General features: G+C 43.9%; 1 protein-coding gene and 1 long non-coding RNA gene across 8 annotated transcripts in view; one reads left to right on the top strand and one right to left on the bottom strand.

The window, feature by feature from the left end:
* Positions 1–19,911, bottom strand: part of LOC142655731 (uncharacterized) — a 188,257-nt gene that overhangs the window by 7,069 nt on the left and 161,277 nt on the right. For 2 of the 4 annotated variants that reach the window (XR_012849541.1, XR_012849544.1), the window contains one exon: positions 18,019–18,446. The exons of 1 other annotated variant lie outside the window; for it this stretch is intronic. This is a non-coding gene — a long non-coding RNA (uncharacterized LOC142655731). One more of the 4 variants, XR_012849542.1, reaches the window with a different exon arrangement.
* VWA3A (von Willebrand factor A domain containing 3A) overlaps positions 10,914–19,911 on the top strand; it is a 96,980-nt gene continuing 87,982 nt past the window's right edge. For all 4 annotated transcript variants that reach the window (XM_075830225.1, XM_075830222.1, XM_075830223.1 and 1 more), the window contains exons 1-2: positions 10,914–10,996; positions 18,058–18,132. In XM_075830225.1, the coding sequence (XP_075686340.1) occupies positions 18,068–18,132 (65 nt within the window). In that variant the 5' untranslated portion in view covers positions 10,914–10,996; positions 18,058–18,067. The remainder of the gene's footprint in view (positions 10,997–18,057; positions 18,133–19,911) is intronic.

Here is a 19,911-nt window from a genome sequence, read left to right as displayed (position 1 = left end):
ACTCACAAATGTAATGCTCCAGATTCTCAACTAGCTAAAAGGAAGGTCAGTTTTATAGCTCCTCTAAACAGCAAAACTGTTTACAGCGGTGCGAACATAATTGCACAAGGGTTTTCAAGTGTTTTCTAATCATCCATTAGCCTTCTAACACAGTTAGCAAACACAATGTACCATTAGAACACTGGAGTGATGGTTGCTGGAAATGGGCCTCTATACACCTATGTAGATATTGCATTAAAAACCAGACGTTTGCAGCTAGAATAGTCATTTACCACATTAACAATGTATAGAGTGTATTTCTGATTAATTTAATGTTATCTTCATTGAAAAAAACTGCTTTTCTTTCAAAAATAAGGAAATTTCTAAGTGACCCTAAACTTTTGAACGGTAGTGTACGTTACCCCAATAATATGAGAACCAAATTTGGCTGTTCTGCCCCAGCCATATCTGCTTTTTTGTGCTTCCCTAAAAATGTTTGTATCTATGTCTAAAGGGAAGGAGACATATGTAAAACTAAATTAAGGTGGGTATTTTTCCAACGCTTTAGCGACTTCATTCATCCATTTATTTATTTTTTCCTTTTTCTGATCCTTTTAACCCTAAATAAGACCTACAAAATAAAAAGGTATCAGCTCCAATTATTACTAATAAGAAAGCCCTATATGTGCCGTGAAAAAAGAAAAACATTTTTGGGGGGTATAATAAGAGATAGAATTTTAAAAAAATGACCTTTTAGAATGCAAAATTCCAAAAGGTCTATCAAGGCTTCAAACCCTTCCGGTCATGAAAGACTGGCACATTGTAGACTAGGGAGGTCCGCTTTCTGGCCAGGATGTGGTCATGTCTGACAGATGAGGACTAAAACTTAAAGGGGTTGTCCGGCTTCAGAAATAATATTATGGCATTTATTTTTTGACTGAAAGACCAGGAGACCTACGGTTCAAGTGAACGCAACTTAGTCCAGAGTAGGATTCTATGGTGATCTAAGGTTTACTTATGTGAACTATGAAGGGTCTGAGTATTGCGACCGTAACCTGGATTCTAAAATTCGGCCGCATTACCTGGTCACACAGTGTAGATTTCCTTTTATATATTTCTTCTGTTTAGGTTGCGTTCCCCGTTTTCGCCTAAAAACTGCAAGGAAATCTGCAGCAAATCTGCATTGTGTGAACAAGGCTTTACAGTGTAAGATTAGTTTACACATCAACATCTTTCCTCACACTCAGATTGACCCTATTTAATCACATAGAATAAAAAAGGATTTCTGGGAATAGAAAACATCTATTTCCTTTTATAGAACCAGTTAAATAAGTGGAGCTCTCCAGGTCCTTATCTGTCACTTTATGTGCCCTCCTGCCTCCAGTCATGCAGAACGAGTGTATAAATTGTGCTACACAGCTGACAAAGTAAATTTAATATAAGATCCTGATACTGCTTCCATCCCCTTGGGAGTTTAGCAAGACATTATAAAACCATTAGAGAATATGTTCCGGTAAAACATTCTAAGTGATGTGATCTGAGAGCTTGGAGAAAATACATTAACTCTGGTTCAGACATGTCAGGGTACACATTACAATCTATACATCAAGGATATAGGAAAAGTCAGGAGTGATGTGCATTTCATCATACACAATAAATGTATTGCACCTTCTGAGATGCAGCACCGGTTGTCAGTCACTTTAGATTTTATCTACCAGTATGACATTTTACCCTAGAACCTTCATGTGCAGCTCAATCGACATTTCTCAAAATTCAAATCTCCTCTGTACAGACATTAAAGAGACTCTGTCACCACATTATAAGAGCCCTATCTCCTATATAAGGAGATGGGCGCTGTAATGTAGGTGACAGTAATGATTTTTATTTAAAAAAACGATCTTTTTTCACAACGTTAGGAGCGATTTTGGTTTATGCTAATGAGTTTTCTTAATGCCCAAGTGGGCGTACTTTTACTTTCGACCAAGTAGGTGTTGTACAGAGGAGTGTATGACGCTGACCAATCGGCATCATGCACTCCTCTCCATTCATTTACACTGCACTAGCGATATAGATATAAAGCTATGTGCAGCCTCATACACAAGCCCTAACATTACTACAGTGTCCTGATAATGAATACACATGAAATCCAGCCTGGACGTCATGTGTACTCAGAATCCTGACACTTCTGACTCTTTTTTTGTGAAATTCCGGCAAGTGAAACCAAATCTCGCGAGATCACGGAGCTAAACGAGATTTGGTTTCACTTGCCGGAATCTCACAAAAAAAAGAGTCAGACGTGTCAGGATTCTGAGTACACATGACGTCCAGGCTGGATGGTCATGTGTATTCATTATCAGGACACACTAGTAATGTTAGGGTTTGTGTATGAGGCTGCACATATCGATATATCTAGATCGCTAGTGCAGTGTAAATGAATGGAGAGGAGTGCATGATGCCGATTAGTCAGCGTCATACACTCCTCTGTACAACACCCACTTGGTCAAAAGTAAAAGTACGCCCACTTGGGCATTAAGAAAGCTCATTAGCATAAACCAAAATCGCTCCTAACGTTGTGAAAATAGATAGTTTTTTTAAATAAAAAGCATTACTGTCACCTACATTACAGCGCCCATCTCCTTATGTAGGAGATAGGGCACTTATAATGTGGTGACAGAGTCTCTTTAAACTTTAGCAGGGGATGGGTGAAGAATTGAGCTTAACAGAATTGTGAATGCAGCTGTGGAGGAGAATTTACAATAACGATGGACAATGACAAACGACTGTCATCAAGATTCATGGTCGCATGGAAATGTGCATATTGTAGTCTTTAAACAAGCGACTTCTCAGAAACTAATGGTCAACAGTCTATTTATAACTACATTTTATCGAGAAGCTGATTTAAAGGTAACAACGGATATGGCAGCACTTCCTGTTGCCACTATTGCCAAAATGGCTGCTGCTGCTGCAAAAAAAGAAATTAGGCTTCGTTCACATATCCGTCAGGGCTCTATTCTGACGTTCCGTCTGAGCTTTCCGTCAAAGTGGAGCCCAGACTGAAACAAACGGAAAACATAGGTTTCCATTTCCATCACAAAAGATTTCAATGGTGACGGATCCGGTGCCAATGGTTTCCGTTTGTCTCAGTTGTGCAAGGGTTTCGTCGTTTTGAGGGAATGAATAGAGTAGTCGACTACGGTATTCAGTCAGATTCCCTTCAACTGTTCACTCACTCTGAATTCACCTATAGGATCTGTAGAGCAGAGAGGAGAGGGATTCTCGGTACTGACAGGTTAGGTTACAGCTGCCCAGAGATTCTATGGAGAGGAGAGGAGAGGGGAGGGGGAGCAGCAGGAGGAGGGAGACACAGACATGCTGCAGCTTCTAGAAAGTGTTGTATGTCACTCCAGTGCTGGATTCACAGCTACACTGCCCATTACTGCTGTATAATGTCCTCCATGTTGCTGCTACATTTATATGTGTGATAGATAGAGATAGGAGAGCATGATTCTCCTCTTCTCTCTCTGTTCTGGTATGGCAAATATCATAGTAGTTAGGCTCCGCACCCTTGAAAGGCTTTTGTAGGCTTTGAAATAAAGGGGGAAAACTGCTGATAAATGCCATATACAAGACATATAGTGGTTATATATAGTGTTACTTGTCAGAGCAGCCTGGGTTTGGGAGAGCTAAATATACTCTAAGAATCCAGCCTCAGAGTCCAAATCAGGATATCGATGCATCGGAGAGAAGACACACACACAAGTGCTTCAGTATCTCATGTGTCATTCTCTGTAGAATCATTCCACATTCGGTTTATTTATACAGGACAAGATGCCAAAGAGAGATAACATACAAAAGCCAATAGAAGACACATACGAATACAAGTATAGCTTCATTGCAATGGTAGCTTAACTAATTAGGTTTAAGATCACTTATGGTACATACATTCATGTTAAACAAAGACAGAGCCTGTCGGACACGCCATGAGCCCCCACCTTTGAAAAAAAAAAAAAGTTAAACTGAACTTTAAACGTTCCTGTGGGTTTTACAGACCACGTACACATAACCTATCATTAACTCTTTATCTCATTCTAACAGACCGAATTATACAGGGTAAACTACTTAATTCTTCGGTTACTGTCATATATTCCACATGTACAAACACAAGAAAAAACACACGGCGCAACATAGCGTAAGTAAGCCCAAAATAGCAGTCAAACTATGACAGGTGTAGGCTTACCACAAGAAGTAAGATCAGTCACGTAGGATAGTAAGTGCTGCAGCCGAAATCCCAGACGGTCACACCAATGGGTCTCCGTATAGAAATGATTGCAGAGGAAAAAACGGGATATAAACGGCGCTGCTACTCAAGAATGATGCTTGGAATGGTTATAATGATATATGGCCTGAGGAAGATGCCGGTGCGGCATTGAAACGCGTAGCCTATTGAATAAAAGATCATATCATTATAACCATTCCAAGCATCATTCTTGAGTAGCAGCGCCGTTTATATCCCGTTTTTTCCTCTGCAATCACATGTACAAACACGGCTCCTTATTCTGAAAAGTCACTTGAAAGGTAGAGGTACACTTTAAATCTTCATGCTTTATGTGGTAAATGCAAAACAAATGCCTATATAATTAATGAGTGCTTTGCCGATACATGGCAATTTTCAGCTACGCTCGGCAGTCACGCAAACTTGCTTGTCCCTGCAGTTTTAGTCTAGAAATGCTACGCGTAGAAGCTGAATTCATTAGCATGCTGGAAGATGGCTTGTTGTTTAACGGTTATTACATTTATTTTCCACAGGCTGACACTACATTGGTTGGGTTCTGGAACAGCAACTGAAACATATTGGGGGTTTTGTTTCTATTTGCTTTATAGGAAGGAGCACTAATAAAAGTCAGTAGCTGGGAAAGCAGTCCCCATACAGAATAGTCATAGCAGGTTGTCAGAATATAACACGAGGCCAGCAGCGCCCTAAGGCCCGAAGCACACGAACGTAAAGACGCCCGTAATCACGGGCCGTAATTATGGCCCGTAATTACGGGCCCATAGACTTCTCCCCGTATGCTTATGGGAAGGTGCCCGGGCCGTTGAAAAATATAGAACATGTCCTATTTTAGGCCGTAATTACGGCACGGGCAGGCCCATAGAAGTCTATGGGGCTCCCGTATTTACGGGTGACTACGTGTGTGTGCCCGTAATTACGGGAGCGTTGCTAGGCGACGTCAGTGGATAGTCACTGTCCAGGGTGCTGAAAGAGTTAAACGATCGGCAGTAACTTTCAGCACCCTGGACAGTGACTTCCAATCACAATATAGATCAACCTGTAAAAAAAAAAAAAGGACGTTCATACTTACCCAGAACTCCCTGCTTCTTCCTCCAGTCCGGCCTCCTGGGATGACGTTTCAGCCCATGTGACCGCTGCAGCCAATTACAGGCTGCAGCGGTCACAAGGACTGCCGCGTCATCCAGGGAGGTCGGGCTGGATGTCGAAAGAAGGACACGTCACCAAGACAACGGCCGGGTAAGTATGAATTTCTTTTACTTTTACTACGGAAAGGGCTGTCCCTTCTCTCTATCCTGCACTGATAGAGAGAAGGGGCTGCCGATTAGTGCAGTGCAATTTTGCATTGAAAACGTGCCCGTAAATACGGGTGGAATACTGGTGGCACCAGACCCGTATTTACGGGCACGGGTCCGTAAATACTGGTGCAATGCGGGTTGAATACGTGTGACCAAGGACCCGTATTTACGGACAGTAAAAAATACGTTCGTGTGCATGGGGCCTTACAAATAGTTTTTCAAATATAGTTGAATGAGGCTCTTGAGCATTGCTCAGTTGCATCTAGCTTACAAGGTACAAAAGTTTGGGCACCTTGAGTATATGGATAGTGCCCATATGACCACTAAAATTCTGAAGTTTATGGGCGGTACCGTCGCTATGCAGACTGGTCTGTGCAAAAGTCTCGTTTCATAGAGGTAAATAGAATTGTAGGTGACATTTATATTGGAAGAAGAAAGTTGTGCAAATCCGATTCCACAGAAGCTGCATGTAACGTTCTTAGATGGTCATCACTCAATACTAATAGCTATGTGACCCAAAGAATACTGTAATACAATGCAGCTTAACAATTTCAGCCGTCATTGCAGAATTTATTCTACTGATCGTTTTACTATACAGGAAGCATGCTTGTGATCTATAGACTATAACAGAAGCTTCACAATGACCATAGTCAATAAACCGAGCATTCTGTTGACCAATAATATCGTATCAAGACTGAACAACTCCTTCGAGATTACAAATCACATGGTAACACAAGCACCACCCAACCTTCCAAACACACATACTAAAAACGTAATTAATAAATAAAGACCAAGAGACAATGCAGATGGAATAAAATGGCCGCAGTATTTATTAAGGGGTTACATAATAAATAAATATTAAACTTGTAATAAATACCAAATATTTTAATAAATAAAAACCAATAAATATTATACCAATAATTCATGACCTTGTCCACCCATAAACTGGGCGACTAACCCCCCACTAACAAGATACCGCGACAATAAAAGGGAGGGGGGCGGGGCGAGGCGATGGTGTTCCTCTTCTTCATCCAACTCGGATGGGCAGCAGACCACTCCAAAACCTGGGAATATATATAAAAAATTCCCGCCTTTTTACCAAAGGGAACCAATGAAAGCACCAGATTTTCCCGCCACATAGGAATTTTCCAGAACCTGTGCGTGCCAAGACCACGTGGGTGGGGCACCACTGACCTGAACTTGACCTCATACAGGTAAGTACCAAATAAAAATAGGGGAAAAAGAGGGTTAAACCAAATGACCTTTAATTACTGACCATAAAAGGAACTGAAGGAAAAATGGGGGGGAGGGGGGCCGTGTTACCATGAGGGGCTACGCTGTAAACAGGCTAATAGCCCCTATTCATTCTAATGATACCCTCGCATTAAAAGGGTCATTCTAGTGACTGGTATACCAAGTATCCTAAACAGAAATTCCACCCGTCATGTGCAGCCACATTGCGTGGTCTCCCTCCAAAAAATGAGATTGCAACTATAATTCCCCAGCTGTCAGAGTGTACGCTTTGTAAGGGTATGTGCAAACACAAAATAAAAAACGTCTCAAAATACGGAGCTTTTTTCAAGGGAAAACAGCTCCTGATTTTCAGAAGTTTTTTAATCAGTCGCGTTTTCCGCAGCGTTTTTACGGCCGTTTTTGGAGCTGTTTTTCTATAGAGTCTATGAAAACGGCTCCAAAAACGCACTTCTTTTTCGCGGCCATTTTTTTATGTGGCCATTTTGAAAAACGGGCGCGTAAAAAACGTGCCGTCGGAACAGAACACCGTTTTTCCCATTGAAATCAATGGGCAGATATTTGGAGGCGTTCTGCTTCCGCATTTTCGGCTGTTTTTCGGGATACAGCCCGAAAAACGGCTGAAAACACTGCGTGTGAACATACCCTAAACGTGGAGATAAGCAGCACTATGGAGACATTTACCAATGCATTGTAGAAAACGATATTCGACATGAACAGTATATTTATGAAGGCACTAAAAAAGCGGATGTGGCTTTTATATCTCAGTATCAAGTGAGTGGACTGATTTTATACATTTGCTCTATATTCCCCACTGGTGTGTGATGTGTTTGGTGAATTGTGGCAACCTAAACTACTCTTCTACACTGATGTGTACCATGTACAGCCTGTCAGACGGGAAGAAAACATGCAACAAAAAAATTGTAGCCAGATGCATATAAATATGGTGCATTTGTCATTCATTTGTGACAGTTTTTATAAATGTGCCCCATTATGTCTTTCAATCTATTGTAGGATGAAGCCTATTGACAATTTAAAACTGAAAAAAAATAATTGGAAAATACGGGGTCCAAATGCTAAATAATGGCAGGTGTCCAGATGTTTTGTATCGTACCTATCATGAAAAATATTTTTAATGGAGGTGCCATACTCTGGATTTATTTATAGGGGCACTTAGGCATTGTTTATAGGCATGCTCTGCTAATGAGGGATATGGACAATGATGTCAGGAGGAACGAAGGAGTCCCAGGCAGAGCGCTAGAAGCAGCTCTACTCCGGAACTCCGTCTCTGGGGAAGCCACTGACATCACTGTCCATATATGGACAGTGTTGTCAGGAGCAGAGCAGTGAACCAGGCAACTAGTGCTCTGCCCGGGACTTTGGCTCTGGAGTTGCCCCTGACATCACTAGCCATATATGGACAGTGATGTCAGGAGCTTCACCAGAGCTGGAGTACTGGAGCAGAGCCTTTAGTAGCGCTCTGCCTGGGACTTCAGCTCTGCTCCAGATATCACTATCCATATATGGACAGTGATGTCAGGAGCAGAGCATAAGTCCCAAGCAGAGTGCTAGTAGTGCTCTACCCGGGACTATGGCTCTGGGGTTGCCCCTGACAACACTTTCCATATATAGACAGTGACGTCAGGGGTTTCTCCTGAAGCGGAATCCCCAGCCAGAGCATCGGCAATACTCTGCCCTGGAATTCTACTCCTAGAGGGAAGCCCAAAGGCACTACCCACAGGGAGGGAGGCTGTATGGCACTACCTGGGAAGAGGGGGCTGTGTGGCACTATCTACAGAGGGCACTACATTTAAGGGGTACAAACTGGGTGCCTAACTTCTATATGGGGGCATAAACATGGCCTAACATCTATATGGGGGCACAAAGTGAGGTTTTCTTCCATTTTACTACCGCCGCAAAGGGGCCTACTAAGTCTGTGTCGCCCAAGGGTCCACATAAACGTGTAGCCGGCCCTGGTGGGTGCTATGGTATTGTTTATAGGGGTGCTATGGCAATGTTTATTGGCGACTGCTATTAACTCCTTAACGCCGAAGGACGGATATATCCGTCCTCAGCAGCTGCTAGTTCGCGCAGGAGGACGGATATATCCGTCCTGTGATCGTGCGGGTACTGCCACTGTACCCGCGCGATCAGCGGCAGGAGCACGGCTGTTATACTCAGCCTGGCTCCTGCTGCAACTGCCGGAATCGAAGCGCGCTCCGATTCCGGCAGTTTAACCCATTAAATGCCGCTGTCAATAGTGACAGCGGCATCTAATGTGTTTGACAGAGTGAGGGAGCTCCCTCTGTCACCCAATCGGCACCCCCGCAAACAAATCGCGGGTCACCGTCGGGTTTCCATGACAGCCGGGGGTCTAACAAAGACCCCCAGGTCTGTCTTCCGCAACTGCCTGTTAGGCGATGCCGGAGGCATGACCTAACAGGTTGCCTGTCAGTTTTACACTGACAGGCAATAATGCTTTGGTATACTAAGTATACCAAAGCATTATATATGCGATCGGCACATCGCATAGTGAAGTCCCCTGGTGGGACTTAAAAAAAAAATGTCAATCAGTTAAATAAAGTTTGTTGAAAAAAAATAAAAATAATTACAGTCAAAATCAAATAAAAAGTGGTTTTATTCAGTAAAAGTGTCAAAACAATTAACACATGCACATATATGGTATCCCCGCGATCGTAACAACTTGACCAATAAAATGAACACATTAATTAAACCGCCGGATGAACGGCGTCCAAAAAACCCGCAAAAAACAACAGCAAAATTCTCTCTTTTCTCCCATTCCGCCCATAAAAAATAAAATAAAAGTTAATCTATAAGTCCTATGTACCCCAAAATAGTACTAATGAAAACTACACATTGGCCCGCAAAAATCAAGCCCACATACGGCCACATCGACGGAAAAATAAAAAAATGACGGCTCTTGGAACGCGGCGATACAAAAACAAGTAATTTTTTTCTAAAAGGGTTTTTATTGTGGAAACGCAGGAAAACATATAAAACCTTTACATATTTGGTATCCCCGTAATCGTTCCGACCCATAGAATAAAGTTAACATGATATTTACGCTGCATAGTAAACGGCGTAAATTTATAACGTGAAAATTAATGCTGGAATAGCTGCTTATTTTCAATTCTCTCCTAAAATAAAGTTAATAAAAGTTAATCAATATATTGTAAGCATCTAAAAATGGTGCAATTACAAAATACAACTCGTCCCGCAAAAAATAAGCCCTTATACGGCTATGTCGACGTAATAAAAAAAAAGTTACGACTCTTGGAATGCGACCGTGAATAAAAACAAAAAATAATCCTTGGTCATTAACGTGCAAAATGGCCCGGTCATTAAGGGGTTAATATGGAGCTGTAGCAGTTTATAGGGGTGCTATGGCAGTGTTTATGGGCGATTCTGGCAATAATGTGGAGATGTGACACTGTTTATTTGTGCGCTATGCCTATGGCATTGTTTATAGGAGCAATTTAGCATTGTTTATAGGGGTGCTCTAGAAATGTAAGTGGGGGCACTCTGTATGAGAGCAATTTGGCTGTCCTTATAGGGTACAGACATAATTTGAATGTGGGGTGTATGTAAAAGAAAAATTTAATGTCTCCATTACAGCTATGCCATATACATATTAGCAGTACTTTGTATGAGTAGGAGAAACTTTATCACTTTTACACTAATTTTATTTTATTTATCACAAGTTTTTGGCCTCTCCCTTTGAGAAGATGTAATAGAATAGTTGCCGTAAAGCAGTGATGTGCGACAATACACCCCGGTGTTACTATCGCCACAACACTGAACACCGCCCGCTCCATTCATCTTTAGTATTTTCTGCCTGGAAACGGACTGTACCAACTCACCTAAAAACCTTTAATCTCTTCCAGGAGACTTTTAAAACGTTTCCCAAACTAAATTACACAATAATATACTTTTAAAAAAACAAACAAAACGATGTTAACAAGGAGCCTCCTCCATATATTAAACACGTATCGATATTAAATGCAACCACCCCCGAGCCGGGTAAATGGGTGGTACCGTCGCTATGGAGACGCGGTAACATCTCTGCTGCAGGAAGTTGGCTTGAGCAGGAATCTTCTACAGCAATTACTCGTGTGAGGGGGTTTATCCCATGGAGACTGTGCTGGAGTAAACTATGCAGGTACATGTCATTCATCTTCATTAAGAACACGAGATGACTCATCTGACTGTACTTAATGGTGTCTTTGGTTTGGTAAGGTTTATTTAGCGAGACTATTGCATGCATAAAGTAGTACATGTATGTAAGGGTGTGTGTCAGTGGCGGACACAGACTGCAAAAGGCCCCTGTGCAGATAATGTGCCAGGGCCCCATCACAAACTTCTCATGGCCGACGGTCCGCTTTCAGCTGCATCGCTGGGTCTCCTAAGTGACCCAACAATGCAGCACTAGCAGCCGGGGCGTCACTAAGGCTGGGTTCACACACACACTATTTACGGACGTAATTTGGGCGTTTTAGCATTGAATTACATCCGAAAATGCGGCTCAAAAGCGTCGGAAAACATCTGCCCATTCATTTGAATGGGTCTTACGATGTTCTGTGCCGATGGTCATTTTTTTTTACGCGCCGCTGTCGAAAGGCGGCGCGTAAAAAACTGCCTGTCACTTCTTCAGATGTAAATGGAGCCGTTTTCCATGGACTCCATGGAAAACCAGCTTCAATTACTTCCGTAGTGGACGCAGCAAAAGACGCCTGCACATGCCATTACGGCTGAAATTACGGTGCTGTTTTCTCCTGAAAACAGCACAGTAATTTCAGCCGTAACAGACGCTGCCGTGTGAACATACCCTCAGGGCTTAAAATGTCCGGGAAATAGCCCCAATACATATGTGTCCGCCCCAAAAAAAAGTGTGTGTATAGGAGACAGCATAGCATATCTATAGCACTACGACCCTATAAACTATGGATAGGATTAGATACAGTGGCTGAGCAGACAGTATCACACATGATAGGATTAGATACAGTGGCTCAGAAGGCAGTATCACACATGATAGGATTAGATACACAGCTCAGCAGACAGTATCACACATGATAGGATTAGATACAGTGGCCCAGCAGACAGTATCACACATGATAGGATTAGATACAGTGGCTCAGCAGACAGTACCACACATGATAGGATTAGATACAGTGGCTCAGCAGACAGTACCACACATGATAGGATTAGATACAGTGGCTCAGCAGACAGTATCACACATGATAGGATTAGATACAGTGGCTCAGCAGACAGTACCACACATTATAGGATTAGATACAGTGGCTCAGCAGACAGTATCACACATGATAGGATTAGATACAGTGGCTCAGCAGACAGTATCACACATGATCGGATTAGATATAGGGCCCAGCACAGTATCATACATGATTGGATTAGATACACAGCCCAGCAGACTGTATCACACATGATTGGATTAGATACAGGGCCCAGCTCGCTGACATTGCGGCTCCAGCGCTGGACCCAGGAAAGGTAAGAATAATAATTTTGCTTCTTTATGTGTTACTGATTATTTTTGTGTGTTTGTGTTTTTTTTACAGGTTCGGTTGTTGGACTTCGGATACGAGGACTTCAATGACGGCGTTTTTTTTATTCTCAATAAAATGGTTAATGAGGGTTGTGTTTTTATTTCAATAAAAAAAATTTCTATGTGCTTGTATCTTTTTAAACTTTATTATCACCGCCTTAGTAATGGCCGCTGGCTGATTGACAACCTCCATTACTAAGGCGAGGCTTAATGTTAGCCGGTGCAGAGTCTACACTAACCCCCATTATTACCCCGGTACCCACCGCCACCAGGGGTACTGGGAAGAGCCGGGTACAAACCAGTACCCGACCAGCTGTAGTGACGGGCAGGCACCGGGGTGGCCGCAGGCTGGTAGTATTAGGCTGGGGAAGGCCAAAAACAGTGGCCCTTCCCACCCTTGTAATGCTGCCTGCTGCTGCTGTGTTGTATCTGGCTGGTTATGAAAATTGGGGGGGACCCGACATCGTTCTTTCCAATTATTTTTTAAATGACGTGGCGTCCCCCCCATTTTCATAACCAGCCAGATACAATAAAGCAGCAGCAGCCTAGCATCACCAGGGTAGGAAGGGCCACTGTATCTGGCCTTTCCCCTCCTGATAATACCAGCCTGCGGCCACCCCAGTGGCCGACCATCACTACAGATGGTCAGGTACTGGATCGTACCCGGCTCTTCCCAGCACCCCTGGTGGCGGTGGGTACCGGGGTAATAAAGGGGGTTAGTGTTAGCCTCTGCACCGGCTAACACTAAGCCCTGCCTTAGCAATGGATGCTGTCAATCAGCCGGCGGCCATTACTAAGGCGGTAGTAATATAGTTTAAAAAAAACCACAAAGACATAGAAAAAATATTTTATTGAAATAAAAAAAAAAAACACAACCCTCATTAACCATTTTATTAATAAAAAAAAAAGCTGTCATCGAAGTAGTCCTGGAATCCGCCGTAGTCCAACGACCGAACCTGTAAGAAAACACACAAAAAATGATTAGTAACACGTGTGTTAGGGTATGTGCACACACACTAATTACGTCCGGAATTGACGGACGTATTTCGGCCGCAAGTACCGGACCGAACACACTGCAGGGAGCCGGGCTCCTAGCATCATAGTTATGTACGACGCTAGGAGTCCCTGCCTCGCTGCCGGACAACTGTCCGGTACTGAAAACATGATTACAGTACAGGACAGTTGTCCCACAGCGAGGCAGGGACTCCTAGCGTCGTACATAAGTACGACGCTAGGAGCCCGGCTCCCTGCAGTGTGTTCGGTCCGGTACTTGCGGCCGAAATACATCCGTCACTTACGGACGTAATTAGTGTCTGTGCACATACCCTAAGGCTTAGATACAGGGCCCATGTGTGATACTGTCTGTGGGACCCTGTATCTAAGCCTACCACAAGGTAGGCTTAGATACAGGGTCCAGCAGACAGTAATCTTATACAGTATAAGATTACTGTGTGCTGGGGCCCTGTATCTAAACCTACAGTGTGGTAGGCTTAGATACAGGGCCCAGCAGACAGGATCACGCATGGGCCATGTATCTAAGCCTACCATGTGATTGGCTTAGATACAGGGCCCAGCAGACAGCATCACACAATCTGTGATCCTGTCTCATGGGCCCCCTAAGCCTGCTACATCGTAGGCTTAGGGGTTGTGCAGTCCCTAAACATTGATGGCCTATCCTCAGGATAGGCCATCAATAGCTGATGTGTCGCCCGGGACCCGCAAATCAGCTGTTTTGAAGGGGCCGCAGCACTCGTACGAGAGCTGCTTCCCCTTCATTTCACTACTCGCCCACACTGTGAATCGCCGAAACCGATTCACAGTGTGACCGGAATGAAGTGACAGGAATGAAGGGGAGCAGCTCTCGTACGAGTGCTGCGGCCCCTTCAAAACAGCTGATTGGCGGGTCCCAGGAGTCGGACCCCGCCAGTCAGGGCTATCTTACCTTCCTCTTCGGCCGCGGCGGGAGTTCTGTAGTCTCGATGCTGTGCGCGGCGGCATAGCGCTGTGACGTCATGCGCTGCGCACAGCGCCTGACGTCAGGACCTCCGCTGCGATCCGGAACCAGGAAGGTAAGTAAAGTATGTTACTATAGTAACAGGGGCCCGCGGCCCGAGTTACTATAGTAACTTTTTATTGATGTGGTGCGGGGGGCCGTGGGCCCCCCTGGCTTCGGGGCCCGGTCGCAATTGCGACCGCTGCGACCCCTATAGCTACGCCAGTGGTCCACGGGCCTCTGTCTCAGTCCTCAGCATCGCGCAGCTGAGAACTGAGTCGGCCAGCAGAGGAACGGGCCCCCTTCCCACGCGGGGCCCTTGTGCAGCTGCACCGGCTGCACATGCGGTATGTCCGCCCCTGGTGTGTGTGTATATATATATATATAAGTGTCTACTTTGTCTCACTGTATTTACAGCTGGTCCTCATGTATAGAAACTGCCTCAGAGAAAGTGTCCTTGTTGCCCATAGCAACCAATTAGAGTTCATTTTTCCAGTGCAAGTTAGCATATGAAAGCTGAACTCTGATTGGCTGTTATGGACAGACACTATTCCTCTCAGACGGTTTCGTACACCAGATGTTACATAGTTACATAGTTAGTACGGCTGAAAAAAGACACATGTCCATCAAGTTCAACCAAGGGACGGGAAAAGGGATGAAATCTATGGGAGCTCGTGTATTAATAATGTCCCATGCAAACTGAAGCATTTCTTACTTTATCCGACTTTACACCTCAAAATGTTACCTGACAGAAAATGGCGCACATGTACCTGAGTGTGTGAAGTGACTATGACCGGTCTCATGTGGCAGGGAAAGGGTGTACCTGCTTTAGGGTAGACTTTAGGCACATGATTTATTTATTACACAAGTGGCATCCTCAAATTCTGGCCATGCCTAGGGTTGCCGCTTTTCCAACCAAAAATACAGGCCAGGTTTAGGGTGTATTTACACGCGCCAGAATTTTGCTGTGATTTTCAGCAACAAAACGCCACAAAACTGGCATATGTAGCTACACCCTAACATGAGTAAAAAGTGGGTGCCAGGACGTGACTTCAGACCGAAAATGACCGTAAGGGCACATGATCGCGACCGTTTCCATTTTGCGGACCGCAAACCCTGGATCCTAACGGATTCCGAGTGCTGTTCATTTTTTGTTTTTTTTTGCGGACCCTTACACTAGAGAGGGTGAGAGAGGGCGCAGATATTGTCAAGAATAGGACCTGTTGTATAATTTGCAGAATGGACGTATGGATCCGCAAAAAAACGGATGCGTGCATAGCCCCATAGAAATGAATGATTCAGTATACTATCTGCAAAAAAATGGATAGGACACTGAAGAAAACAACGGTCATGTGCAGGAGCCCTAACTCAATGAGTATCCACCATGACTCTTGATTTCGAGGCGTGCCCAGCTGCTGAATGTGAGTGTCTCCGCTTCTCTCCTCCATTGCCCTCTGCAATCTCCCGCCGGAGCCAATTCCACACTTGACCTAGTCCTGGCATTCCTAGGGCTAAAGCCTCATGCACACATCCGTTGACCGTCGTACGGCCGCTAATGACGGATCCGTGAAACACGGACTGCACACGGATGGGTTTTGTGTGCAGTTTGTTGTTTCAACGGACCAATTGAATGGCATGGCCGAGACTGTTCCGTCAAAAACGGACAGGAGTAGGACCTGTTCTATTTTTGTCGGAACGGCCACACCGTTCCGTTAAAACAACGGAAGTGTACATGGCCCCATAGAAATGAATGTGTCAGAAAACAACTGAAGTGGGCATGAGGCCTAAGGCTGGGTTCAGATCAGCAGTGCTTTCCGTTGAGGGGTTCTGTCGGAGCTTTCAGTCGGGGGAACCCCTCAACGGAAAGGCAAATGGAAAACTTAGCTTCCGTTTGCATCACCATCGCCCCTCAACAGAAAGACAACGCTGATGTGAACAGGCCCTAAGGCTACGTTCACATGACAGTGAAAAAAATGGCCATTAAAAACTGATCAACTGTCAGTTTTTCATGGCCATTTTGCATCAGTGTGTCTAGACTAAATTTTCATCCTTTTCCAGTCAGTCTGTCCATTTTAATGGCCGATTGTCATTAGTTTTTCATGGTCGTTAAAAAAAAAAACGGATGGATTTAATTTGTCAGGTTTTCTTTGTCCCAACCCCCTAAAAACACCACCGTGCCCAAGTAGATAGACCCTGTAGATACCTCCACAGTGCGCACTGTAGGTAATGCCCACATATGGCCAGTGCCCAAATAGTACCACAATGCCCACAGTAGATAGTACCAAAGTGCTCACTGCAGATAGTGCCACAGTGCCCACATATAAAGTGTCAGTGTCCACATAGTGCCACAGTGCCCACATAATACTACATTGCCCACATATAAAGTGTCATAGTGCCCATTGTAGATAGTGTCACAGTGCCCGCATATAAAGTGACATAGAGCCCACATGGTGCCACAGTGCCCATGTAGATAGTTCCACAGTGTCCCCTGTAGATAGTGCCGATATAGATAGCGCCACAGCCCCAGTAGATAGCGCCACAGCCCCTGTAGATAGCACCACCCCCCGTAGATGGCACCCCCCTGTAGTAAGTGGCACTGTAGCTCCCTCCTAGATGTCTTTGTCCATATATGGACAGTGACGTCGGGGGCTTCCTCTAAGAGCGGAATCCCCTGCCAGAGCATCAGCAGCGCTTTGGCCGGGGATTCCGCTCCAGGGGTAGCCCCTGATGTCACTGTCCATATATGGATAGTGACACCAGGGGCTTCTCCAGGAGGGGAATCCCTGGCCCGAGCGTCGGCAACATTTTGGCCGGGGATTCCGCTCCAGGAGAAACCCCTGACGTCACTGTCCATTTATGGATAGTGACGCCAGGGGCTTCTCCAGGAGCGGAATCCCCGGCCAGAGCGAGGTCTGGCTGCCTGGGATTCCGCACCTACAGGCAGCGTCAATGGCGCTATCTACAGCGTGTGTGTGAGGGGGGGTGCCATCTGCAGGGTTGGTTTGCTATCTACAGGGGGGGTCAGAGGGCACCCCTGATGTTAATGGACAGTGACGTCAAGGGATTTCCCAACACAGGAGTCGCCAGCAAGATATCTTGCGATGCTCTGGCTGGGGACTCCATAGTTGAAAGCCCGACATCACTGTCCATATATGGACAGTAATGTCAAGGGCTTCCCCAGGCTCAGCGCTCAAAGTAGCGCTGTGTCCAGGGAGTCTGGCCGTGAAAACGGCCAAAAATAAGACATGTCCTATTAGTTTTCACGGGCTGTTAAAAAAAAAACAACAACAAAAAAACGTCTGTGCTCTACACCCATAGAACTTTACTGTTCTGAAAACAGTCGTGTGACGGGCATTGAAAACCCCCCACAAAAAACACACCTATTGACAACCAAAGTCCAAGGTATATAAAACTTTTCCCATTTGCCTTTTCCCCCCTATAGTAATCCATAGGAAAATGACCACAAAAAATAAAAACTCTGGCCAGTACCAATGGCTATTAACACCTGGCCTTCATCACAGTGTAATGTGAACAGGGTCTAAGAAAAAACATTATTTTTCAGGGAATAGGTCTACAGTTCTAACATTCATCTTCCATCATATGTAACAGTCCTAGGGACAGACGCTGACACATGGCATATTCACGGTTTTTATCCTGTTCGCTGCAGGTATTACCCAATGGATTTACATACAGACAACATGGCTCTTATTCTGGAGAATGAGCAGTTCTTCAAAACCTCTTAGTAAGTATTTTATCATTTATCAGTCACAGTAGGAAGAAGTTGGCACTACTCGTCAATCCCTTTTATTAAGGAGCAGGTATGAAGTGCAAAAAATTGGAACAGGAGTCTCTTCGCCAAAATACTTTGAGCGGTGCTCAACACAAAGAAAAAAATCACAGTCTGAGAACGACATGCAGTAAGAAGGGTGAAATTACGGCACTCATCCGTTTGGCTTCGTATTCTTTCTTTAATTGTGGCATCATGCAAAAATAAAAGCGTACAAGGGAGGACATAGCAGATTTATTCTCTTTACTTTCACCAGGGACTTGTATAACCTGCAATGTGCAATATGTTATTCAGACTCGAGGCCCTATAATAAATCCCTGTCTTGGACAGATAGATATAAAGACTCACAATGGCCAGATTTTCTATTATTGCGGCAACAAAACTCTGGTTAAATTTGTGTTTGCTTTTTTTTGGGCTCAAATCAATTTAGACAAATGTATTATTGATTTACATAAAAAAAAAACAAATGGGGCGTTGACACGTAAACAAAAAAATTGCATCAAATCGCAGTAAAAAAAAAAAAGCATTTTGCAGATGCGGTTTTAACTGCTCCTCAACTGCAACATGTGAATGTACCCAAAAGCACCCAGGCAGACACCACTAAAGCACATAATCTCTACCTACAGTGACTTTAATAGATTTAATTAATATAATTTAGTTATATTAATATAATAAATGTCATTTAATTATATTAACTATAATCTCAGGCTGCTCTTTCTTCACGTGTGGCAAAGTGCCCTTCCTTATACATCTTTACAAAGGTGCCATCCCCAAAGTATAGTGACAAGTACATCCTGACCCAAAGATATTTTTACATCATGAAAGAAATGTGCAGCTGATATATTGATCAGAGATCGATACGACCATAGCACATCCATGCTGGTGGGTTGAGCATTTAAGCCATCACATTTGTAATATTGAGCTGAACATTTCCAGTGTGTGGACTCTTTATAGGTGTTCTGCTTTGATCTGGTCAGAGCTGTTATTATACCAATTATCCAAAACAGAACCGCGCTTCTCTAATGATTTTAATGCACTTTAGCATTGACTAATGTTCCAGCAGCCAAAGGTCTAAATGCGTCCTGCGAAGCTGTAATGGATATCTGTGAAAGACGGTTCAATTATTACGTTTATGATGCATGGCTTAGTATTATTAAGTCACATTTCTATACTTTCTTTTAAATAAAAGGTTTAGAAAAACGCTCAGCATACTTATGAATAGCATCTTAAAGATGATCAAATGCATCAGTTTGCAAACATCGCAAAACATTTTAAAGTGGTTTTCTACCTTTATTCCTGTACAACATCACACAGAGTTCCTACTACAGTTCTGTATTACTGTGCCCTATGCTCTCCATGTACTGCAGTATAATGCCTCTGTACAGTATTGGCATTCTATGGATGATGCCATGATTCTTTGCTTCACAGATTCTGTATGAATCCATGAGTAAAAACATCCATGTTCCTCTGTATAAAAGCAGAGGCATATAGAGGTACAGTGTGGGCCCAAAGGTTTATATGGGGCAGAAGTTTGGATCCGTACGACTCGGAACTTGTATGAAGCCATAATGTGCATGAAGCCTAACATTGGCGAATGTTCATGAGCTGGAAACAGGACCATGACCATCGGTAAAGTAACTCAACCCCTTCAGTCCTAGTTGGTGATTTCTGAAAATCAGATTCTCAGACATTTCAGGAGTGCCTTAGAGTACTTCCAATGGCCAAGTATAGCTT

This window comes from Rhinoderma darwinii, chromosome 6 (genome assembly GCF_050947455.1).
Source record: "Rhinoderma darwinii isolate aRhiDar2 chromosome 6, aRhiDar2.hap1, whole genome shotgun sequence".
NCBI lineage: Eukaryota > Metazoa > Chordata > Amphibia > Anura > Rhinodermatidae > Rhinoderma > Rhinoderma darwinii.
Note: the sequence above shows the minus strand (reverse complement) of the source record. Positions and strands in the feature narration are given on the sequence as shown.